The sequence below is a fragment of the Macaca fascicularis genome, chromosome 6 (assembly GCF_037993035.2).
Source record: "Macaca fascicularis isolate 582-1 chromosome 6, T2T-MFA8v1.1".
Lineage (NCBI taxonomy): Eukaryota > Metazoa > Chordata > Mammalia > Primates > Cercopithecidae > Macaca > Macaca fascicularis.
Genome location: NC_088380.1, coordinates 70948042 through 70974121, shown reverse-complemented (window position 1 = coordinate 70974121; position 26080 = coordinate 70948042). Strand labels below are relative to the sequence as shown.

The 26080-nt window shown below is 35.6% G+C and overlaps 1 protein-coding gene across 18 annotated transcripts in view; it reads left to right on the top strand.

Moving 5' to 3' along the window:
- The window catches only part of ADAMTS6 (ADAM metallopeptidase with thrombospondin type 1 motif 6), a 330357-nt gene that overhangs the window by 195690 nt on the left and 108587 nt on the right, over positions 1–26080 (top strand). For 14 of the 18 annotated variants that reach the window (XR_012413697.1, XR_010587386.2, XR_012413698.1 and 11 more), the window contains 2 exons: positions 15363–15470; positions 25882–26027. Coding sequence is in view for 11 of the 18 variants with exons in the window: in XM_015451548.4 (XP_015307034.1) it covers positions 15363–15470; positions 25882–26027 (254 nt within the window). In the remaining 7 variants the exon portion in view is untranslated. Of the gene's footprint in view, positions 1–15362; positions 15471–25881; positions 26041–26080 lie in introns of all 18 variants that reach the window. The other 4 variants (XR_012413702.1, XR_012413701.1, XM_065546321.2 and 1 more) reach the window with 3 other exon arrangements.

The following is a 26080-nucleotide window of genomic DNA, read 5'->3' as shown; positions in this document are numbered from 1 at the left end:
TAAAGAACTACAGAATGGGCTGGGCGTGGTGGCTCACCCTGTAATCCCAGCACTTTGGGAGGCCGAGGTGGGTGGATCACGAGGTCAGGAAATCAAGACCGTCCTGGCTAACATGGTGAAACCTCATCTCTACTAAAAGTACAAAAATTAGCCGGTGTGTTGACGCGCGCCTTCCAGCTACTCAGGAGGCTGAGGCAGGGGAATCACTTGAACCTGGGAAGTGGAGGTTGCAGTGAGCCGAGATTGTGCCACTGCACTCCAATCCAGACAGGGCTACAGCGGGACACTTCGTCTAAAAGAAAAAAAAAAAAAAAAAAAAAAAAAGAACTACTGAAGGATCTATACTGCAGAAGTGATCAGCTTTCCATCTCTTCCACTTGGCCATGAAGTAGTCATTGCTGGGTTACCAGTGATTACATCTGTAGTTAAGAAAAATCTTGCCTGAATTCTTAGTGAGTAGGTTCATTAATATACATGTTAGTTATGTTTGGAAATTTACATGAAAATTTTTCTGTTTTATTTTACTCATGGCAACATTTTTCATATTATTCTTGCATATCATCTATTCTTATTTTTCAGGTGTTATTAAAATTCCAATAGAAGTTGTGAGGAGGTTGTAATGGCTATGAATACAAAGAGCAAAACTGTACATACAGTACAATATACAGAGTAATATAGTTGTATAATGCAGTAATCTATAAATGATGTATAGTTTCTGGTATTTATGTAGTGACTTTTTTCTGAACTACTTCAGACTGAGTTGATAAAAATCGTAATTATTGGCCAGGCACGTTGGCTCATACCTGTAATCCCAGTACTTTGGGAGCCCGAAGCAGGTGGATCACCTGAGGTTGGGAGTTTGAGACCAGCCTGACCAATGTGGAGAACCCTGTCTCTACTAAAAATACAAAATTAGCCAGGCGTGGTGGCACATGCCTATAATCCCAGTTATTCGGGAGGCTGAGGCTGGAGAATTGCTTGAACCCGAGAGGCGAGGGTTGCAATGAGCTGAGATCGTGCCACTGCACTCCAGCCTGGGCAACAAGAGTGAAACTCCATCTCAAAAAACAAACAAACAAATCATAATTATTATATAATATTTTATAGGTAAGGAAACTAAAAATACAGAATGTGATATACCTACTCCAAAGTAAAATAAATAAAGTCCTAATTGATGTCAGTTCTCTTTTCTATTAGGAGTAGTAATTATGTTAATGAAGCAAAGGTAGCAGATGTATTTTGTTTCACAAGACACTTGTTATTAAATTTTTATCAGGTAATGTCTGTTACTAAAAATCTTCTCGAAAGTCCCTATCTTGTCCCAGTCTTTTTTGGGAGAGAGCTGGTCAGGAGATCTTCTCTAAAGTCATTTTTTAGGGTCATAAGTTATCAGATGTCTGAAACTCTGAGTCCTGGATTTGAGTGAATTTCTTTTCTTTCACCTTATATAAAAAAAATAGGATGTCTTCAAGGTAAAATACAAGTACAGACAAGTAGCCTGAAAAGCTAGATTCTTACTAGATCATCTAAAAATATCTGCTAGCTCTGTTGTAGGTTTCTAAGGGGACTTGGATAATTCCTGGATGAAAATACATTGCAAATAAAACAGCAGTATCAGTATGTCCAAGAAATATTTCTTTCCCTTTTTAGAGTAACAAGCTCTTTCCTGTAAAACTCTGGAGAATCTGTTGTCTCACTTTTCTTCCATTTTCCATTAATCTCCTCTTTTATTAGAAAAGAATACAAAAACTGAATTAACAAAAAGCATATTGCAGTAATAACAATAAGTTTAAACTTAGGAAGGAAGTCACTAATGAACCTATATAATGTAGGGGCCGTAGGTGATCTTTTGACTGCTTCCCAGAAGGCATAGATTAATTTAAGGCTCAGCCTCAGCTTTAGCTCTTTATTTCTTTATTCTGTCACTTAAATCATATCTCAAATATTGTTTTCCAGTACACTTAATGGTTCAGTATAGGTTAATAATATCCAGTACATAATTTACTATTGATTATTAAGAGCTGATTGTTCATCTACAGGTAGATTTAAGGCCACAAAATCAAAGAAATTTTATAGACATCATAGATTGGTTTATTTATGGGAAATTTTTATTGTCTATGAAGTTTGTCACTGTTTACATAGACTTAAGAGTTAGCACATAAATGCATAATAGTGTGTTGTACATGTTACTGCTTATTTTAAATGTAGAACTGAAGAATCAGTAGATCATATATCCTGAACCATAAATGGGATGATCTAGTACATGGTGTCATGATGGATGGAACAGCATATTTTTATCAGAATATTTTAAATAAAAAAAATCTGTTCACCATAAACTATTACCTATGACCTAGAACTGACCATTCATAGATTTTACTCAGTCTTGGGCACTTTTTTTCAGTGAACAGCAGCCAGGTTGTTCTTGTAAACTTCAGATAGCAAGAGGGTATGACAAGCATGCAAATTGTCTTTTATTTACCTGGCACATGACATTCAGTAAATGTTTTCATTTCCTCTATGAACCTCTGTAATCTATGATAACATTTCTGTATAGATGATAATGCTGGTACTGCTTTAGGAGAATCTGAACCTTTTGTACTTTGGGGAGCATGTTAAGATACTCCAAGGCACACATACTGACTCAATTTCACTCTTCAGTCTCAGCTCAAATGCCAGTTTTTCTTCAGACAGGCCTTCTGTCTGATCATTCCCTATTAAAAAGGCTTTCCCCAGTTACTCTGTTTCACATTATACTGTTTATTTCTTTCATAGCACTTTTAAAATCCATAATCATGTTGCTTATTTGGTTACTTATTAAATGTGATCATGTAAATGAGGCCTTTTCTAACAACATTACTTAATATTGTACATCCACATGCACACACACACAGACTTTCTATCATTTTCCTTGCCTTATATTTCTCCTTAATATTTATAAATTTCTGACACACTATCTATTTTACATGTTTATCTTGCTTATTACTGTTTTTCCCACTGGAAAGTATTTTTCTTGGGGGTAGATATTTTGTCTGTTTCATTCACAGCTATATCCCCAGTGACTAGAACAGTGCCTGGCCCATGGTAGGTGCTCAGTTAATACTTGTTGAATGAATAAGCTGATAATTATCATGGGAGTGTAATTGCCATGAGGGGAAGGATTCCACCTGACTTGTTTATGGCTATTTGTATAGTGACTAGCTCAATGCCTGGCTCATATGGGAACTCAATAAATATTTGATAAATAAATGAGTGAGAAGAGTTATCTGGTGAAGAGAGTGGGGAGAGGACCGTTGTGAAGACCCTGAGCCTGTGTATTTGAAGAGCTGAGAGAAAGCCACTGTGCCCAGTGCTCTCAAATAAACACTACACAGAAGAAACAGGAGAAAAAGGTAGAAGCCAAGTGTAACTGCACCTTATAGGCTACGTTAAGTTTTTATCTTAAAAGCAGCAAGAAACTATTGAAGTATTTTTAATGGATGAGACCAAGAGATGCACAGAAAATAACAGAATTTCTAAGGCATATTATGTCTTAAGAAACAAATTTAATTCTGTAATCTGGAAAACCCAAGTTAGAAAATTAAAGGCTTTTGTAAAGTGATCTATGATGTCCTCTTTTCCCTTTTCTCTTGCCCTCCAAACACACCCTACGCAGAGTACTAAAACAGCTCTGCCACTAATGATTCTCCAGTGTAGCAATGTCCTTACTTTTGTAGGTAAATATAAATTTATTCTTTTTATACTAGAGGGTGCTCATAACTCTGAAATTAGATGAATGGAGGTGTTTATGTGTAAAGGTGTGTGGGCTCCATAATTTTGATTTAAGATTGAAGAATCCCAGTGTGTTGTAGTGGAAACATAAAAGAACTTGTAAAAAGAGATTATGACATAATAAGACTTCTCATTAATTTTGACTGTATTTGTGGCCATTGTTATATTTTACTTACAGATCACCAAACTTGAAAGTTTTCTCTTCTACTTACATCAATTAGATGATTAATGATAGAATAATCTACAAGTGGTTGAGTACCGTATTTGTCCCAAATTTTAAGTGATAAGAGACTTTTAGGATTTATTATTAGAAATGAAGATCAAAAGAGTAAATATAGATATAAATTCGGATTAATTTATAGTAAGAAATCTAGCCACATAGTTTATAGTCATTCAATTCTATTGAAATCTGCATACTTTCTCACCGAAACAAACCTACCTGGTAGGCCAATTTATTACTGAAAACTTATTCGGTAAGCATTGAATAAAAATATGGGGTACTACATAGATTATTTCCTTAACATATTAATTAATAACTATAATAATAATGCCATCAAGCTATGCCTACCTGAATGTAGCTCTTTGACGTCAGGGTAACTGCTAGAGACAAGATAGTTGAGTTCTCTGATCAGGGTATCCTTCCCCTGGAGAGTATTTAATAAAAAACAACATACTTTGTCTCTCAGACTCATGCTTACTCCCTTTTGTTTATTATTTTATCACCACCAATTAAATAAGATTCAGTCATTGCATTATTATTGAGAATAATTCTTTCATATAATTGTATGTTAGTTGTACGAGTCTTGGGGGTATCATTGGCCACCTATGCAACTTTTTTAAGAGATACAGACAACTTGGGAGAGGATAGCAAGGAAATACTGAGAAGTACGTATAAGGGAACGAGAAAATGAGTTTGAGTAGCCTGTAAAAAAGAAAGCTAAATGTTGGCCTCGAAACCATTTTCTGGTTTTGGAACGCTTATCACAGTTTGATTGCTAGTAACAAATTGTTCTGCTTCCCTACCAAGAGCATAAAATATCCCACAGTTGTCTTAATTTTTACAGCTGGAAGGTTGTAGATTAGGTATTAGGAAGAATTTCAAGTTATTAAATATTGGAATGTCAAACTGAGAAAGATTATAGAATCACACTTTCTTTGAAGATTTTAAGGTGGTATAAATATTCTACAGTGTCGTTTGATACGGGCTTAGGGAATAAAAGGTATGTAATTATTTTAGCACCTCAATATTCTTTTGAAATCCAAACATATATTTATCAGGCATACACTTGACAAGAAGTTTATTTGATTTTTTTCTTAAATTCTAAGCTAAAATCATAAGTCCATGATCACTTGTATCTTTAAAGATTACTAGTTTTTACCCTGCATTTGCTTCTTAGAGGTTTTTTCTTTCTTTTCTTTTCTTTTTTTTTTTTTTTTTTTTTGACCATTTAGTCAGTTTTGAATACTTTTAAGTTGGTGATTAGTTATATAAACAGGATTTGTGAATTAAGGGGGTTTTTTTAGTTTAATTTTTGTTTTTTTGCCTTTCTAAGATCTGTTGCACTTAAATTTCTTATTACCCGTAACATAGCAGGATTAAACTATTTAAGGCAAAAATAAGGGTACATTATCCTCTTTCTTCAGTTCGCTACTAAACACCTGGAACTAGGCCATAAGGTCACCATATGTTGGTTTTCAATTTTCCTTTGTGTGATCAAATGATAAGTAACCTTTCTAAGCACTGATGCTCCTTCCTGACCTTTAGGGCTTTGCTTTCCCTCTTTACCTTCAGGATCCTTTATTACAAGCAGCTGTTGAGAGGTGTTACTGATAGGCTAATGTGGACAAAGAGGATGTTTCATATTTAGAATCAAGGACCCAACATGCGTAGAATTTAGAGTTCTCCAAGGGCCGAAAGTGTGCGCATGTCTCTTTTTTATTCTTTAAAGTTTATTTTTTTAAAAATTTTAAAGCCAGCCAGCAACTGTAAACCAACAATAAAATCCTAAGCTCCTCAACCAGCTGATATACCCCTGCCTTCCTTCTTGGCCAAGGTTATTCCAAAGTAAACCTGAAAATCTAGTTGAGGCCACGATGGGAAGGTGGGGTCAGACATACCTCATTATACCGTCCTCTCTTTGGAAGGCACAACTGACCAACATTATCATTAAAACAGAGATCTTAAGATTGATGAAACAGACTCTCTGTAGCAATAAGATACCAAATTCCAACCTGACTCTCGTATAGCATCACATGACGGATAGCAGGCCCTGAAAAAAATGGAAGAATTTTACCCTAAAATCTATTTATTTGGCATATGTTGAAGTGGCCCTGTAGAGCTGTCTCGTGTGGGGAGAATCCACATTCTGCAGAGAATCCCCTTCCCTTTCCAGGTATCTTCCCTGATCCAGCAGAGAATTAACCTTTTTAAGTCTAATAAGAAACATTTACAAACTATTCTTTCTTGGAAGCCTGCTTACCTGGAGGCTTCATCTGCATAATACGAACCTTGGTTTTCACAATTCCTTATCCTAACCCAGACATTCTCTTCTATTGATTCCAGGTCTTTAGATAATAACTCTTTGAACCAATTGCCAATCAGAAAATCTTTTGCTCCACCTATGACCTGGAATTCCCCACCCCTTTAAACATATAAAACCAAGCTGTAGCCTGACCACCTTGGGCATATGTTCTTAGGATTTCCTGGGGCCCTGTCATGGGCCGTTGATGACTCATATTTGACCTAGAATAATCTTGTCAAATATTTTACGGAGTTTGACTCTTTTTTGCAGACACAATAAAGACACCATTTTCTCTTCATATACTGCTTTCCTTAATGACATAATAATTATAAAATGATTTTGTACTTTTATGATGTCACCTCCTCCCCTTGTGTAAGCTGCTAATTTTAATTTTCCTCAGTAAATAGAAGACCTTCTCTTCCCATTTTTTAGTCTGCTTTAACATATATAGTTTCTTAAAAATAATGAAAACATTAGAAAAGGTAATTCTAACTTTTTTAGAAATTATAAAGAGTCTTTGTGAAATAATCATTGTATTATCAAAAAAGCCCTGGTTTAGTTCTTTACAAGGTTATTTTCTGCATATCAGGTAAGTTATTTTACATTAGATGATTACTATAAAACTCTGTTTTCTAAATATACTTTTATTATCCACTTATATTTGTTAATATTTTAAATTATTATTAATACTTGCAAATAGTGTTGTTCATTTCAAAACTCAAGTAAACCGAAAATCTGTATGAATTGATACTAAAATATTAAATAAGTAGGAATATTTTTAAATGTCTTGTTTCTTGGAAGACCATGAAACACTTTCGTGAAATATGTTAACAGTATCTTTTTAAAATCCACACAGAAGTGTTGATATTACATTTAGAAGTCCCAGTAGTAATAATGCATAAGTTGACTCCTAAACTCATATACTGAGTGAATATGTTATAAATTAGTACATAATAGTTATAATTTGGAGATATTGGACGTTAAAATCAAAGTAAAAAATAGGAGGGTATTAAGTTTAGTGAGGTTTTATATTTTATTGGAATACAAAAGCAAACCATTACTAATCAGCCTTAATTGGCCAGTGCCATTATTCAGTTCTATTACATTTAAGAGAAATGGGAAAGCAGCTTAGGTGTGTGGTGATTATCTTGGACACTGATTATCGAGCAGAGCTGATTCAAATCTATATCTAGTTAGAATTGAAACAAATTGCTAAATTTTTCTGAACCTAAAGTTTCTCACATTTTCTAAAGAGATTACCATGATGAATAAATAAGACACAAATATGAATATGCCTGGCATACTAGTTGATAGTATACCCTGAAAAAAAACATTAGTTCCTTTCTTTTCTTTTTTTTTTTTTTTTGAGACGGAGTCTCGCTGTGTCGCCCGGGCTGGAGTGCAGTGGCCGGATCTCAGCTCACTGCAAGCTCCGCCTCCGGGGTTTACGCCATTCTCCTGCCTCATCCTCCCGAGTAGCTGGGACTACAGGCGCCCGCCATCTCGCCCGGCTAGTTTTTTGTATTTTTTAGTAGAGACGGGGTTTCACCATGTTAGCCAGGATGGTCTCGATCTCCTGACCTCGTGATCCACCCGTCTCGGCCTCCCAAAGTGCTGGGATTACAGGCTTGAGCCACCGCGCCCGGCCAGTTCCTTTCTTTTATTCCTGCCTACAACATCCCTGCTAAGTGATCATGAAATACGTGCTGAAGTAGCTACAGTGATAGGGATTCAGTTTTGTAGTTCATCATGGTTCACTCTGACTTTTGGAAGATTATTCTATATATAGAACTGAAATCTGCTGCCTCTAGCTTTTACGCATTGATTGAACTGACTTCTTTTCTAGGTTGACCTACACATTTTTTTCCCCAGTCATTTATAAAATTGACTTTCTAAACTGCAGGAAAATAGTTCCAGTTTCAACAACAGGACAAACAGTAAACACAATCATTCCTTCAGGTATGAAAACAAAAATGCTAGATAAAATAAAACTAATAAACTCTACTAAATTTAGTTCATTTAGCTACAACATGTGATAAGAAGGGACATAGGAACAACTGAGGAATGATGCCAGTATAATGCATGAGCCTTGTTTTTTTCATGTGTGATTGTTTCCTAGAATATTAATGATTTGAAGTTATCAGGCAAGCTTTCTCATATTTAAAGAAATAGTCGATAGCATTAAAGACTCTTAGGCCTACAGAAAGGTCTTTTTTTAATTGGACATGTTGGTTTACTTACTGGCTTTATTTCCAAAACACTAAGCTTTCTATTGCAGCCATGAGGGCAGATGAAGAAACTATGAAGATACACATCGTTTGTATCATTTGTGTTATAGTTTAAAAGATGATTGATAAAGCTAAAGTCTGGATCCAATTCTTAATTTTTATGAAAGTGGTCTCTATTGGAGGCAAATGTCCTCCAAAGCCAATGTCTCTAAGAAGGAAGCATTAAAAACCACAGAGGTTAAGGCTGCAAAGGATTGGGATGCTGGGAACAGATGCCAGCAGAGATTTAACTGTGCAAATGCTTTAATGAGGCAAAAAATGGCACCCATAAGAAACTGAAGCCCCAGGCTTGTGCCTCACATAAGAAGAAAGTAAAACCGTATAAAGCCTACATGGTGCTGATCAAATAAATCAACATGACAAATTGATTCAGTGAAAACCTTGGGATGTGTGATAGAAATAAATGAAGATGCACTTCTGCAATTCAAGAGGCACAGAATACACAAAGAAAAAGTAATGTTCACTGAAGATAAGCTTGAATACAAAAATACAACACAAGGAAACAATCCACCATGAAGTTGACAGGTTAGGAAAATTAATGACCCAAGACAAAAAGATACGGAAATATCAAAGACAGGTTAAGAAATAGGTGATTGAAGTGAGAAGGTCTAATGCAAGTTGAATAGGAGCCTTAGAAGAAAAAATAGGAAAGATACACATTAAAAGAGATAACTAATAGTTTTTTAGAATCAAAGAAAGACATAGAAATTAGAGCATGAATCTCAAGTAGATAAATAAAAAGAACACTTAGATACAGTAATGAAGCCCAGGCAGAGTGACTCACGCCTGTAATCCTAGTACTTTGGGAGGCCAAGGCAGGTGGATCACTTGAGGTCAGGAGCTCAAGACCAGCTTGGTCAACATGGTGAAACCCCGTCTCTACTAAAAATACAAAAATTAGCCAGGCGTGGTGGCAGGTGCCTATAATCCCAGCTACTCAGGAGGCTGAGGCAGGAGAATCACTTGAACCCAGGAGGCAGGGGTTGCAGTGAGACAAGATGGCACCACTGCACTCCAGCCTGTGCAACAGAACGAGACTTTGTCTCAAAAAAAAAAAAAAAAAAAAAAAATACGGTGATGAAATTGTCCTAAAGCAGACAGAAAAAAATATTGAAAGCAACAAGAGAGACTATAAAGATCCGGTGCGGTGGCTCATGCCTGTTATCCCAGTGTTTTGAGAGACTGAGGCAGGAGGATTCCTTGAGCACAAGAGTTCAAGACCAGCTTGAGCAACATGGCAAAGCTCTGTGTCTACCAAAAAATACAAAAATTAGCTGAGCGTGTTGGCATGTGCTTGTAGTCGCAGCTACTTTGGGGGAATGAGGTGGAAGAATCACTTGAGCCTGGGAAGTCAAGGCTGCAGTGAGCGGTGTTCACACTACTACACTTCAGCCTGGGCTACAGAGTGAGACCCTGCCTCAAAAAAAAAAAAAAAGACTATAAAGAAGAAACAGCAGTTAGACCGACAAGTGACTTTTCATCAGCCTCCACAGAAGTCAAATGGCAATGAATTTTAACACCTTCAAATGCTAAGGTAAGATAAATGTCAGCCTACTATATTCAATTTAAATATCATTAAAAATGAGGATACAATTAAGATGTTCAGAAAAATAAGAAACAGTGTCACTTACTAAATTAACTGCTAATGGATGTATGTCAAAAAGAAAGAAATTGGATTCAGAAGATAGTGGCAAGATATAAGAAGAAATTGGCATTAAAAGCATTGATAAACAAAACACACAGATACAACTAAACGAACATTAATTATCAAGTGTTGGGCAATGGAAAAAATGCTCAACATCACTAATCATCAGGGAAATGCAAATTAAAACCACAGTGAGACACCACCTTACTCCTGCAAGAATTGCCATTATTAAAAAGTCAAAAAACAACAGATGTTGGCATGGATGTGAGGCGAAGGGAACACTTACACATTGCTGATGGAAATGTAAATTAGTACCTCAATGGAAAACATAAAGGAGATTCCTTAAAGAGTTAAAAGTAGGTCTGCCATTCGATCTAGCAATCCCACTACTGGGTATCTACCCAAAGGAAAATACGTCATTATATGGAAAAGACTCTTGGACACGTATATTTATAGCAGCATAATTCACAATTGCAAAGATGTGGAACCAACCTAAGTGCCCATTGACTAATGAGTAGATAAAGAAACTGTGGTATATACATCTTGTGGAATACTACTTAGCCATTAAAAGATCAAAGTATATCTTTTGCGGCACCTTGGATGGAGCTGGAGGCCATTATTCTAAGTGAAGTAACACAGGAGTGGAAAACCAAACATTGTATGTTCTCACTTATAAGTGGGAGCTAAGCTATGTATATACAGAGGCATACAGAGTGATATAATGGACTTTAGAGACTCAAGGGGGAGGGTGGGAGGGGTCTAGAGATAAACTACACATTAGGTACAGTGTACACTGCTCAGGTGAGAGGTGCACTAAAATCTCAAAATTCACCACAATATAATTCATCCATGTAACAAAAAACCACTTGTACCCCAAGCGTTACTGAAATTAAAAATTTTTTAAAAAGTCTTGGGCAGCGGGTCATTCAGAAACTTTTAGACTTTTGTAGGCAAGGAAAATTTCCCTCTAAAAACTAGCAGACAAGGATAGAGATGCCAATTCTTAATTTTGCCAGGAAGGAACATTTTGCAAAGCCTGCCATAAGCATACAGACCCTGCCCTTGGGAATTTTACAGTCTACTGTAACACCAATAAAATAAAAAGATTACAACTTAACAAATAAGGACAGTCCATTAAAATTTAAAAAAAAAAGTTTTGTGGAAAAAAAAAAACTGTCCAGGCTTGGTATGGTGGCTAACACCTGTGATCCCAACACTTTGGAAAGCCAAAGCAGGAGGATCTCTTGAGCCCAGGAGTTCGAGGTTGCAGTGAGACCTCAAAACTAAACAAGCACCTGTTCACATTGACATCATCCTTCTACTTTTGTCAAAGAATATTAAAAACTTTATCATAGAGCAATACCAATCCGTGCCATTTGGGCTACATGTCTGACTATAACCTACCTTTTCCTCTGAAGTGCCTGTGAATTCTAAGTGATTATTATTTTTTTATAAAACCAATATAATACCTGGTGCATAGCAGATTCTTGATAAATATTCTTGAATGCGTTGGGAAAATGCTATTACTTTTGTATTGCCAGGCATTCCTTCTAACTGATTAGAAGTTGACCCCATAACGTTAGAGATTCCAATTCAGATTTCCAGTGTCATATAACGGAAATGTCCTTTAGTGGCGACTGTGGGTAACTTCTCTCTCCTTCCTTAAACTCAAGAGCAAGCACAAAGACCCGAATTTCCCCTACAGAGTCTTCCCAAAACAAAATTTAGGATTATCAAGGGGATTCTAACACGCAGGTGCTGATTTGTTAATTCACAGAGGTTATGAAACTAATCTTAATAAATCTTAACTTCTATCAGGATTCATGAGTATGTGAAAAGAACTAGAGCTAAGCTGGTGGATAGTAAAAAAAAAAAAAAAAAAGAGAGAAAAAGAAAATCATTCTTTCTCACTATACTTCAACACCTCCTATATTTTATTTAGGGAAATCTGCCTGCTATGATGGTTGCCATGCAAATTCCCCAAGAGGCAAACAATTTCAGCATGCATTTAACTTCATTAGAGCCTGGAACCTATGTTAGGCTGCTTATTCAGCAACTAATGTGCATGTGCAAATGAAACTGACATACCTATGCAAATATATCATCCATGTTCTAGGATTTAGCAGTATAGAGAAAGAAGTGTATTTCTGAAAGTGTGAAATTGATCTCAAGTTCATTCAGGAACTGTACTTCTTGTTTACTTTGTATGAAATGAAATTTTCTTTTTATCTTTCAAGAGAGTATCCTTTTAAAAAAAAAAAAAAAGTAAAAAATCTTGGGAAACATTCCTAAATTGGCCATCAGTATCTTTCTTATTCAAGTTGAGATTCCAATTTCTAGAGCTATCTGAAAACTCTTCAGAGCCTTCTTCATGACTAGTTCTACATTTTGGGACTATTCCTCAACATAGAATTCCACTCCCATAATTAAAACAGTGATTTCTGAGAAGTTAATGCGTTAATGAAATTTGAATCCCCAGGAGTCCACCAAGGTAACAAAATGCATTAGAAGTGGGGATCTAGTTTTCAAAATGCATCATTCTCTAAAAGTTAAGAGGGCTCTATTGTGAATCTTGAGATTAAGGTTTTGAAAAAAGTATCTTAAGCACCTGCTACTTTGGGTAGAGATTTTCAAGGCACTTTTGGAAAATAAAGTTTCTGTAACCTGACTAAATAGTGTGTTTTCCTGATAGATACGATAAGTATTGTCTTTTTCAATACTGGAACTTTCATTGCTAAGTTTTGTCTGAAGTAAACTTCAGGCTTCTTTTACCTTTGTCTAAAGTATGAATGCAACCTAATAAAGATCACAAAAGATCAGGAGTATCATCCAGGACTATGGATGAAATTTTGTTGTTGTTGAGGCGGAGTCTCGCTCTGTCCTCCAGGCTGGAGTGCAGTGGCGATCTCGGCTCACTGCAAGTTCCGCCTCCCGGGTTCACGCCATTCTCCGGCCTCAGCCTCCCAAGTAGCTGGGGCTACAGGCGCCTGCCACTACACCTGGCTAATTTTTTGCATTTTTAGTAGAGACGGGGTTTCACTGTTAGCCAGGATGGTCTCGATCTCCTGACCTCGTGATCCGCCCGCCTCCGCCTCCCAAAGTGCTGGGATTACAGGCGTGAGCCACGGCGCCCGGCCTGAAATTTTTTCATAATCTATATTAATCTCTATTAATGCTTCTCTATTTTTACGGACACATTTTTCCTTGAATTTGGATAGATTTTTGATACATGGAGCAATATTTCAAAGCCCTTAAATGTTACTCCTACTGCTTTATAAATATTAAACTACAAGAAAATATTAATAAATATAAACTAAAAAACCATATTCTTCTTATTGTTTATTTATTTTTATTCTTTTTCCTTTTCTTTTTCTTTTTTCTTTTTTTTTTTTTTTTGACACGGAGCCTCACTCTGTCATCCAGGCTGGAGTGCAATGGTGCAATCACAGTTCACTGCAACCTCTAACTCCCACCTCGACCTCCTAAATTCTGGGAATACAGACATGAGCCACTGCGCCTGGCCCATGATCTTCTTTTCTAATGTTTTCTCTCTCTCTAGGCCACTAGTTCTCCAAATGGAGTTTAAACATTTTTAGGTATTAAAAAGCCTAATAGGACCAGGCTCGGTGGCTCATGCCTGTAATCCCAGCACTTTGGGAGGCCAAGAGGGGGGCAGATCACGAGGTCAGGAGTTCAAGATCAGCCTGGCCAACATAGTGAAACCCCGTCTGTACTAAAAATACACAAATTAGCTGGGCATGGTGGCGGGCACCTGTAGTCCCAGCTACTTGGGAGGCCAAGGCAAGAGAATTGCTTGAACCCAGGAGACAGGTTGCAGTGACACTGCACTCTAGCCTGGGTGACACAGCGAGTCTGTCTCAAAAAACAAAAACAAAAAAAACCCTTAATAGATGCTATATGTCTCCTCTCTGCCTGGTAGGAGGCACCCTAAAGAGGAACCCAAAGAGATCCCCTCAATTCGTTATACTCTGTGGGGCACTTCCATTTGTAGGACCAGTTAACTAGTGACATTGATATTTCATTGCCTTAATTCTGATTGGGTTTGTAACGTGAGTTCTTGTTTTGAGAGTTAAAAGATCAGTTGAGGAATAAAAGCAAAAGGATTAAATGTCATGTTAGTTTACTTTTGCATTTCAGATAATCATATTTTTATTATAAATAAATATTATACTAGGTTGTTTTAGCTTAAATTAAAAACTTGTAACATTGGTAATGATGCTAGTTGGTGATTACATATTTAAAGAACTGAAAATTTGAGTACTTTCTTCAAAAGTAAGCTTTTTAGGGGCTGTTGAAATGCTTTATATAGGAATAATATTGGACAGCTTGTTTTAAAATCTGATACGTTAATACGGTATTAACAAAAAAGTATTTTATATTGTCAATATTAGAACAAGTGTTGTAATTTTCCTATGCTGAGGTAGCATAATGGAAAATCATAAGAAAGGAAACAAGACAACTCCACACAGCATACCCAAAACATTCTATAAATAGCAGCGTTTGTTCAAAACCAAGTTTCTTTTTCATGGAGGTAGGCTATATTGATGTACTGAAAATAATGTTGCTAGATTGTACTTAAGCATATATGAATGTTAAAAATTACTCCAAAATATACTTCAAAATTTAAAAAATTCCTACATTAAATTCCTATCCATTCCATGGCCTATTTTCCTGTTTTAAAATTGTCTTCATTTGAATATTATGGTAGATCTAAAAAGTCATTTTCCTGGAATCTCTTTATTAGTAATTGGTAAGTTTGTATTATTATATATTTTTGAGTGTAATAAACACATATTTCCTTTCTACATAGTCATTGTTTTCTCCCTACTCATCTATATTAATGAAATTTCTATACACTATTGTGGAAAGATCCTAACTAATATTAAAAGCTAAGATATACTTTATCTGCTAAAATAAGAATTATAAAGACAAATATTTAAATGATACTGCAAGATGTTTCATAAAAACCTCCTCCAAAATCCTCATCTCTGATGCTTCAGCAGCAAAAGGTACCTAGGGTCTCTTTTGAAAGTAATGCAGAGTGACTTTAAGTGTATTTTATGGAAGAACTGGACATGACTCTATTTCTGATCAACTTGCTTTTGCCTTCTTTCCTAGGAAGTGTGTAGAGAGCTCTGGTGCCTCAGCAAAAGCAACCGCTGTGTCACCAACAGTATTCCAGCAGCTGAGGGGACACTGTGTCAAACTGGGAATATTGAAAAAGGGGTAAGCTCAATGATTTACTACCTGTTTGACATGTATACAAAAGTGATAAATTGCTGGTGCTGATATTCAACCACTAGGAAGTCTTATATATTCATTTAAAATCTACTTAAAAATAATTAATTCCTAGAACAATAGGTTAATTGTCATACCTTGGTAGCTGAAATATGCATTATTTAGGAAATTACAGTTGGTAACTATCTTTTATGTCAGTTTCACGTTTCTGTTGGTATATGTATGTTACATTTGTACCAAAAGTAATGCAACAGCAATCTTTTTGTTATGTAATATAGTCTGTTTACTTATATGACATAGTCTAGTTTTTCTGGTAAATAATTCCCCGGAAAATTATGCGACCCAGAAGTAGACTTTATAACTATAGTATTACTAAAGTCACTTTTTTTTTTTTTTTTTTTTTGAGACAGAGTCTCATTTGGTTGCTCAGGCTGTTGTGCAGTGGTGTGATCTCAGCTCATTGCAACTTCCACCTCTGGGGCTCAAGCGATCCTCCCACCTCAGCCTCCTTAGTAGCTGGGACTACAGGTACACACCACCATGCCCAGCTAACTTTTGTATTTTTGGGTAGAGACGGAGTTTTGCCATGTTGCCCAGGCTGTTCTCAAACTCCTGGGCTCAAGCGATCTGCCCACCTCAGCCTCCCAAAGTGCTGGTACTATAGGCATGAGCCACCACACCCCGTTTAAAGTCACTTTTAGATTGCAGTATGAGAGAAGGGACTAGTAGAAAAATAATAATTAATTAATTAATTGACCATAGAAATTAGAGCAAATAATTTGTTTCATCAATCTAGTTTTCAAAAATATAATTATTAAGACTTGTTTAAACATGCTTGGCACAGTGGCCCACCCCTGCAGTCCCCGCTAAGTGGGAAGCTCGGGTGGGAGGATCACCCAAGCCTAGAAGTTCGAGTCCATCCTATGCAACAAAGTGAGAGACCCTGTCTCTAAAAAAGAAACAACAACAACAATTGTTGAAACAGATAGTAGCAGTTTGTGTACTACTCTTAAAATTTTCTAGGAATTGCTCTCTATGTAAATTTAAATTCTAGAGTTTATTTCTATAGACTGAATTTGTAATAACTATCACTGTCATCTGTTCTCAGTTCTGACTTCTTCCATGTTAGCTGGGTTAGTTTCAACAAGGATTACACTGAGTTTCAGCTTGCAATCTGATGTTTAAATAAAAAAGAATGAAAGCTTTTGGGCAGCTGTCACAGTTTATTAATCCTTGCTGACGGCTTCATTCAGGACCCATCACCTAGTGCCATGTTGATGGCTTTTCCATGCTAAGTTTGGAAATGTTGGTAAATTATGCTAAATATATAAATTGATAGGGTAATTTAAAAAGGATTTAAAATCTTTTTTTAGATATTGTAAGTAGCCAATAAAAATATGAAGAAATTCATGCACTACCAAAAATTCCTTCTACTTTTTTTCACTGAAGTAATAGAAAATATTAGGAAATGCATTCTTGAAACAACAATCTATATTTATTTCGGAACCAATAATTCTTGTCAATTTACCTCAATCTCTGCTTAGAAGAAATACACAACCATAAAGAGGGAGAGTCACAGGGAGAATCTATTTCTTTATTTACCATGTTATTATTATTCTCGTGATCAAGTTCATGGTCCACAGTAAACCACTAGTAGTGGCTATCTGAGAACAAATAGCTCAGCTCCACCAATAAATTATACTGTAAATACATATTTAATACCGATCCTTTGTGCTTAATAGCAGGGCCCTCAAATGTCATATCTTATAGCATATATGTGCATATATATGGTAGAGATGATATATTTCTTGGAAATTACAATTTGAAGGATAACTAGAAATACTCTCAGACAATTTTAAAGCTAACAGTATTGAATTTAAATTGAATTTAAATTTCAATAAGCAAATAGAGGGGAAATGTAATACTTCTTTTTTTTTTTTAAAACAGAGTCTAGCTCTGTCACCAGGCTGGAGAGCAATGGCACAATTTTGGCTCACTGCAACCTTCACCTCCCGGGTTTAAGCAATTCTCCTGTCTGAGTAGCTGGGATTACAGGCACACACCACCATGCCCAGCTAATTTTTGTATTTTTAGTAGAGATGAGGTTTCACCACGTTGGCCAGGCTGGTCTCGATCTCCTGACCTCATAATCTGCCCACCTCGGCCTCCCAAAGTGCAGGGATTACAGGTGTGAGCCACTGCGCCTGGCCAAATATAATTACTTCTAAGCACAAATAAGAATGATCACAAACAAGAGAAAGTGAATAAAATGGGGCAAAATATATTTGATTTCTAAAGTTTCAAATTCTTAATCTAGGTTAGTCATCAACTTTTTGATCCATAAAGAAGTCTATAGAATTCTAATATACATACATTTGAAAAAATGGAAATGCTGTGGTTTAAAAGCCCCTTGCCTGCCCTTTACCCTGTCTTTGGACCTTTGTCAGCTTCTGACATACCTCCAAAGAACCCATGGCCTCCATGAAAAACTATTTAAAAACCTTATAAGTATGGCAAAATTTATATGTCAAGGGGTCATTTATATTCATAATGTAAGAGTGTACTATCACAAGGCCAATATAGTGGATATCACTATCTAAAACTAGTCTACAAAACAAATCTTTGTTGTTTTTCCAGAGACCTGGAAGATAGGTAAAGTTTTAGGAATAACACTAGTAAGTCTTAAAAAGAATGAATAAATGAATGAAAAAATACAAATGCAGACTCCCAGAAAGGAAAAGGATAGAGTAGTAGATGGCCCTCAGAATAACCTTATCATTAACTTTGAACTTATGAAGAAGCTTTCAGAAAACTAAATCAGCCTGCATTTTTAAGAAAAAACAAACAAAAAACAACTAGACATGTGATCCAAACACTTCTTTATTTTTTATCTTTTACCAACTGTATTGACCATGTTATCTCTTGTATGAATTTTTGTTGTTAATTTTTGTTATTTTTTTCTCCTTAAGAAGGAAGCATATTTACTGTTGCCAAATGGAGATTTTGCCCTTAGGGCTATAATATTTGGAAAGTAAACCAGACTTCAGAATTTTGACCCAAAGCAAAACAGCCCTGCAAAGAGCTAGTGACAAAATTAGAGTGGAATTTTCAATTAATCTGGTCAACTTTCTGTGGTTAGTTTGTATACGTGCCATCTAAAAATAATTGACATCCCAGTAACAATAATGACAAAGATGATGAATATTTAAGAAGTACTTACGGCCGGGCGTGGTGGCTTACGCCTACAATCCCAGCACTTTGGGAGGCTTAGGCGGACGGATCACTTCAGTCAGGAGTTTGAGACTAGCCTGGCCAACATGGTGAAACCCTGTCTCTACTGAAAATACAAAAATTAGCCGGGTGTGGTGGCAGGCACCTGTAGTCTCAGCTACTCAGGACACTGAGACAGGAGAATCACTTGAACCCAGGAGGCAGAAGTTGCAGTGAGCCAAAATTGCACTCCATTGTACTCTAGCCTGGGCAACAGAGCAAGATTACGTCTCAAAAAAAAAAAAAAAAAAATGTACTTACACTATGCCTGGCACATATTGCTAAGTGCTTTACAATCATTCTTCTGTTTAATATTAAGAAAAAACCTATGAGGTAGGTACAGTTTTAACTCCATTTTACAGAAGAGAAAAATAAGACTTACTAGCTCCAAATTTCACAGTAATTTAATGGCATAGCTGACGCTTCAGCCCAGGTCTTTCTAATTTCAGAGTTGAAATCTTTGCCTCTCTATACTGACTCTAATTTTACTTTATCTTCACATGAGAAACTTTGCAAAGTGAAAAAGCAGTTTTTCATTGTCACAGGAATCAAGTGGGTCACTAAGCCTAATCTAGGTGGTGACAATGTATTTCACCCTTTAATACTAAATAGATTTTTCATTTTCTACCTGTAAACGGTATCTTGTTTTAGGAATCACAATAAGAAAACAATGTCAGTAGAACATTGAGCTAAGCATATATGATTGTGTGACAATTGGTAAAATAATGAATCTCTAAAATGAGAGACAACCAATTTCTATATATTTCATAGAGATATTATGAGGATAGAATTAGATAATATTTCAGTGAGCTTTTTGCGGGCCTCCTCAGAGGGAAGGTGCTAACATATTACTAATGAGTATCATCAATACTTTTTGTTATTATTTGCCAACCTTAGATGATGGTGAGCAGAAAATTCTTTGGCAGACTGCCTTAGCTGGCAGTAGAGAGTGTAAGCATGAGTTTGTGTGTCTCTGAGAAATGGATGAAATATTCACAACCTCTGATCTTAACTCTGAGTTTCAAAACTACTCTCACCAGAAGGAATAAGAAAGAACCTATACACAGTCTAGCCAGGAGAATAAAACCAAAGCTGCTCCTAGTTTTCTGAATAAATCTATTTTAAAAAGGGAAGGGGTAGAAATACTGCTCAAGTGATAGCATAGACATATCCAAAGGATTGAATCCATGATGATCTCGTCAAACTCTGGCTGCAAAAGATATGGGATCCCTGCCCAGGGGCGCAGTTCCACAAATGTTCCATGTAAGTATGGGAACTGTTCCATGCACATTTAACAGATGGAATAAGAAATATGGCCAAAAAATTAAAAACTGATCTTTGCGTGAGTCCTGGGGGGTCTGACATCGCTATTACAGCCATTGGATGTTCGCCTGAATAAGCCATTCAAGGATTGAATAAGAACCATATGGTCTGAATGGATGTGCTCAGGGACAGTAGCATTAACCAAAGGAGGAAATTTGATGAGCCCAGACGGTGTGCTGGCACTGCGTGTCCATGGGTCAGTCTCCTACAAATCAATTAATACAACTTTCAGCCAGAGAACTTTCCTTGGATACAGCATCAGCAATAGCCCTTTGGACAGGAATCAGACTGATGCCATAATTGGTGAAATAGTAAATAAGGATTTAGATTGTAAAAACTTTGATAGTAGTGTTGGCATTGTTACTGAACAGAATATTAAGGATAATCAAAACCCAATCCTTGTAATCCCTGTTGGTGACCACAAAGAAGGCTTCAAATACTGGCTTATGGCCAATAGATTGATTTAATGATTCTGCAAGCCCCAGTTAGAGATATAGCCCAGCATTTGGGTTTACATGTAAGTGACATTGATTCCTAGTATCTTTGCATAGGAAACATACAGCTGGATTAGAATAGGATTATTAAATGCCCTTCTAAAGCACTGGATATATAATAGGACATTTGCAGCCTTAGATCTTAATTTACTTAGGGTAGAATACAGTATGTTTTGACTGGGTCCCATACTATAAACACAGGAAGTGAAGAAAGAATAGTTCTTCCAGTTGCTGTAGAAATTTAAATAGTATGGGATGACAAATTCTGATTTAGAATTTGGGCTGAAATGTAGCTTTAGCATTCCTGCACCTGCACAGTAGAAAGATAAGGCTTTTAATAATGCTGTGCTCCAACACTCAGCTCTTCTGACTTGGGAAGAATGTTCTATACTGAATCACTAATATTACTTCCTGCAAAATCTTAGAATTTCCTTAGAGGTCTCTTATTTCAGATGCTGCCTGGACCCAGTACTGGCTATTACAAGATATACCATAATCACATCTAAAAAAAAAAAAAAATTTAAATACTGCATATACTTATCTTGAAGTTTTCCTTTGTGGAAATGTGACAAATTTTCAAAGTTAAATTGTTTGATTTAAAATGTATCTTTCTTAAATGAAGTCCCCTGATGTAGATCATAGTATTTAGTAGTATAATAGCAAGATATGTTGTTTAATAATAAGTAGTATTTCTAAAGAAGGCTCCTACAGCCTGACTAGAATATGCCATCTTTCGAGATTGTGTTGAAAACATTTATTTAATTTAGAAGGAATGGGAAAAGCAATAATGAACAATATAAGATTTTATTCTTGGAAAAAAAATATGATGGCTTAACTTTTCATCTTTATGAATGTGGTTAAACATACCCCGATTAGCAAGAAGAAGGCCAAATTTATCCGATTTATGTGGATAATTTAGGCTAAAGTAACACGACTGTTATTTGGAATAATCCAAAATCACTAGATTGGATCACCTTTGAAAATAAAGATTAGAAACTTGTTTGCATCTACATATTTAACTTTTCTAGTTTAAAATGTAAAATAAAATTCTGTGTCTCTGTAAATAGAGCTTTTACAGGTTTGGTAACTTCAGGTAAAAGAAAGAATAAAAACAGATGGCACAACACTCAGAATCTTATTATTATGTGCTTATAAGATTTATATACTCCAAGTTGCTTTATTTGGTATAATCTAATTATTTTACTCATGATTTACACACATTAAACTCTTAATTTATATTGATTAATGCAATCAGCTAGAAGAGTCGTTCAAATCACTTGATCCACATGAAGTTTCCATGGGCTTCTTAAAGCCATTTTGTTAAGTTAAATAAATTTCTTCTTTTAAAATCATATACTGCATTGATGTTTACTACTACCAAAGGAGAAAAGTAGCCGTAATTATAAAGAGATCCTTTTTTATAAATAACAAAGGAGGAAAACAAAACACAAAAGAACACTTCTGCAGAGATAAAAATCAAACAAGTTGTTAGGTAGGTCTTTAACTTTTTTGAAGGTATGTATGCATTGAACTAATTTTAAAAGTTTTCCTAATCTAAACCATAGTGGAATCTAAAGAACTAAAATTAGTTTCCATTTTATAGTTAAGGAAACAAAAGAGAAGAAAGAAAAGTGACTTGCTTTGGACCAAAGATATTGCTAGAGCTGAAGTTTGTAACATGAAGTCCTACACAGACCAAAGTTGTTAACTTGTTAGCTAGTTAACTAAGTTGTTAACTAGTTTTAAATTAGAGACTAAACTTGTCAACCGCTAGGTGACTGATACTTATATTATATATTATGATTTATTTACCCATTAATCTTTGTTACTTAACTTTCTGATAAAATTTCCTATTATGATATAACTCCATGGAATAGATATAACCAAAGCATGAATTTGTGCAATATGAGGCCTTTTAGCAAACGATTTATGAAATACTACTGCTGTGTAGACTGTAGTGATGAACACTGAGCAACATTTTACAAAGTGAATATTGTATTTATCTTTTACCTGAAGAATGACTTTAGTTCATGTGACTTTTCTTCCTGCCCTACATTTTGTGAGCATTCTAGAAATGTGTAATAATATTAATATACTTTGGAAACTACATCTTTAAGTATTCTTGTAGCTCTCACAATTCTACAATTCTTTTATCACCTGACAAATGAAAAAACCTGAATATTTTTTCTCTACAAATCATAGGTATATACAAAGAGGTCTGAAATAACATGCGTATCTACAGCTGTGTTTAAAAAAAAAAAATCTCTAGTATTATTTTGTATTTTATGTAGTTATAAAAATCCAGTAAAGCATATTATTCTTTAGTGTCTTCAAATACATAATCATAGATCTCCAATGGATTTTTTTTTTAACCACTAATTTTTTGTGTGTATTTTAGACAGATAATCCCTTTTCTACTAGTATGTGATCTTGGGCAATTCAACTCCTTTAGGTTCTGGTTTCCTCATCTGAAAAAATGAAGTGCTTAGGCCTTATGAATTCTAAAGTTCCTTTGAGCTTTAGATTCAACTCTGTGATTGTATAAAATAAATGTAAAATCGAACTTTAATCTTATTTGAAATCAATAATGCTAAGTTTCCAATTTGAAAAAATAGGCATATTTTCAGATTTGAAGTTTCTGAAAGTGTCAGTTCTCATTAATTGCAGACAGGGGGAAAAAGAGCAGTTAATTGCTGGCCAGGACTATACTGCTCAGTTATTTGCATAGGAAAACTGGGTGCAGACATAAATATTTTCACACACAGTTACTTGTAGTAACAGAACCACAAAACTGGAGATTATTTGGCCAGATGCTGTGACTTTTGTATAGGTACAGATCTGATACAATTAACATATCACTATAAAAATTATTGTTCTTCAAGACCAACTAGGTAAGTCATAAGTTTTCAAGTGGAACATTTTCTCCTTCTCAAGTATACATTATCAGTAACCCTGATCACAGGGTTGATACTATATTATTGGTTTAGCCAACTGCCTCTTCTTCATCATTTTGGACAGATGATCTTTTTTTCTTCATGATAATTTTTACTGCTCAAAACTCAATAATCTTTCTTAATATCCTGTTTTAATATTTATCAGACTTAGGGTCAGATATTCTTCCCTACAGCCAAGGAAATGTTAACTTCCTCTTGCCTAATTTTTTTATAGACACATAATTGCTCAGCACACCTCTAAAAAGTCCATTATGATTGTCAATTGAGTACCACCTACTAGGAAACAAATATGAATTTGGTTTCTTTACCTTCCATATCTCCAGTTCCTTCCTGACATGTGATAACCAAAATAGGACACAATTCCTTAATTTATTTACTAATTAATCTAACAAATTTTTGTTGCATATATACTATGTGCCAATTAATTAATTTAATAAATTTTTGTTGCATACACAATACATGCCAAGTACTATTCTAGGCATTCATTGTTTACAATAAAATATTTTGTGGTGATGCAGATATTCTGCATCTGCTCTGTCCAACACAGTAGCCACTAGCTACCTGTGGCTAGTGGGTATGAGGAACTGAATTCTTTAATTAATTTAAATTCAAATAACCACAAGTGACTCTTGAGGCTTTTACATTCAAAGGAGGAGAGACAAACAAAGAAATAATCTAATAAGTAAACAGGGCAATTTAAAGTAGCGTTAAGTGGTAAGAGGGAACTAAAGCAGTAGGACAGAATCACTATTACATGGGGCGAGGGATGCCGGGGCGCGATCTGGGAGCAGGAAAGGGTATTGAGGTATCATTTTAGAATAAGGATGGTCAAGGAAAGATCTCTCTGTTGAAATGACACTTGACCTGAGACTGAAAGATGAGAAGACAGCAGTAGAAGGAATTGGGAACAAAGCATTACTAGAAGGACCAGTAAATTTAGATGCTCTAAGGAGGAACAAGCTTAGTGTATGAAGGTGGAAATCCAATGTGTCTGAAGTAATCTGTGTAAGAGAGAGAATGGGGCTGAGGAAGAAGGCAGGGGCTAGATCACTAAATCTACTGTTTATCGGTGTTATGGAAGTAGGAAACCACTGAGGTTTTTTAAGCAAAAAGGTGACATAATGTGATAACATGTTTTTAAAAGATCTTTCTAAATGCTCTCTGGAAAATAGATTCTAGGAGAAAAAAGTAGAAGCACAATCATCAGGTAAGAAGCCACTCCATTTGCCAGTTTGATCTAGAGTATAGCGATGAAGGTGAAAAGTGAAAGAATTCCAGGGATATTCTGGAGATAAAACCAACAAAGCTTGGTGATAGAATTAGTATAATAAACTGATCACTTTCTAAGTACCATGTCATGATCCCTTTTCATTTTAATATAAGGTTGAATTTTTATTAAACAACCTAACATGGATGACATTTGTTCAACTTTGCTTATAACCATGTTCCTTACTGTTATTCATATAAACAAATGACTTTCATAGTATCATTATTTTGATTTGTCAAAGTTTGATAATTTGAAAAATGCATCAATAAAATTCTACAAATGCTTAGTTTAAAAAAGACTTTCATTTTGCCATATTCTGCAAATAAGATTTATCATGCTAGAGTTATGAGTTGATTTTGTGATATCTGTGTTTCGATAAATTATTCCTGACTTTCTACTTAGGTGCAGTATGTGTGGTTTATTGCAGAGAGTAGAGCTGAGCAGAATTCCAATACATATGTTCATGTGGGGGCCATACACATTGCTAGTCGGTGTATAAAGGGTTTTTTTGTACCCAGTCCCTAATGTCTTGGCATTACTTTTATTATGTCTGCAGTGCTCATGTAGATGAAATGCCACAACACATTCTTTTACTATTGTAGCCTCAACCAATCTTTTTTTTTTTTTTTTTTTTTTTTAAGAAAGAGCAATTACCATCATAAAAATTCCTTACTGGGGAACTTTCCATATTGCGTTATCATTCCATGCGTCCAATAATAGTGGAATATAAAGAAAAATTTTAAAGAAAATACTAAAATATCTAAAAAAGACTTTGAGGTCTATAGCTAGCTCTATAATGAGAAACACTAAAAGTCTAGAGGAATAGAAACAAGGGAAAAGAAGCAATGTGACTTTTTTTTAAGAACTCCCAATACATGTTAGAGGCTTATAAATCATGGCCTAGCTAAGATCATTTGCAAGTCACATGAACCTTCACCAATGTCTGAACACAGTTAGAGAACAATCTGTCTGTTATCTATTGGGAGAATGCTAATGCCTATAATTGGTCAGTACCTGACCCTTATGTATTTCTGTCCTGATAGCTCTATCTGCCTAACAGCTAATTCTGTGTTTTCTGTGAAATCTTGCAGTGGTGTTATCAGGGAGATTGTGTTCCTTTTGGCACTTGGCCCCAGAGCATAGATGGGGGCTGGGGTCCCTGGTCACTATGGGGAGAGTGCAGCAGGACCTGCGGGGGAGGCGTCTCCTCATCCCTAAGACACTGTGACAGTCCAGCGTAAGTAGCTAAAGTAAGCCGGAGCCAACAAAAAGACACAGTTGGAAATGATT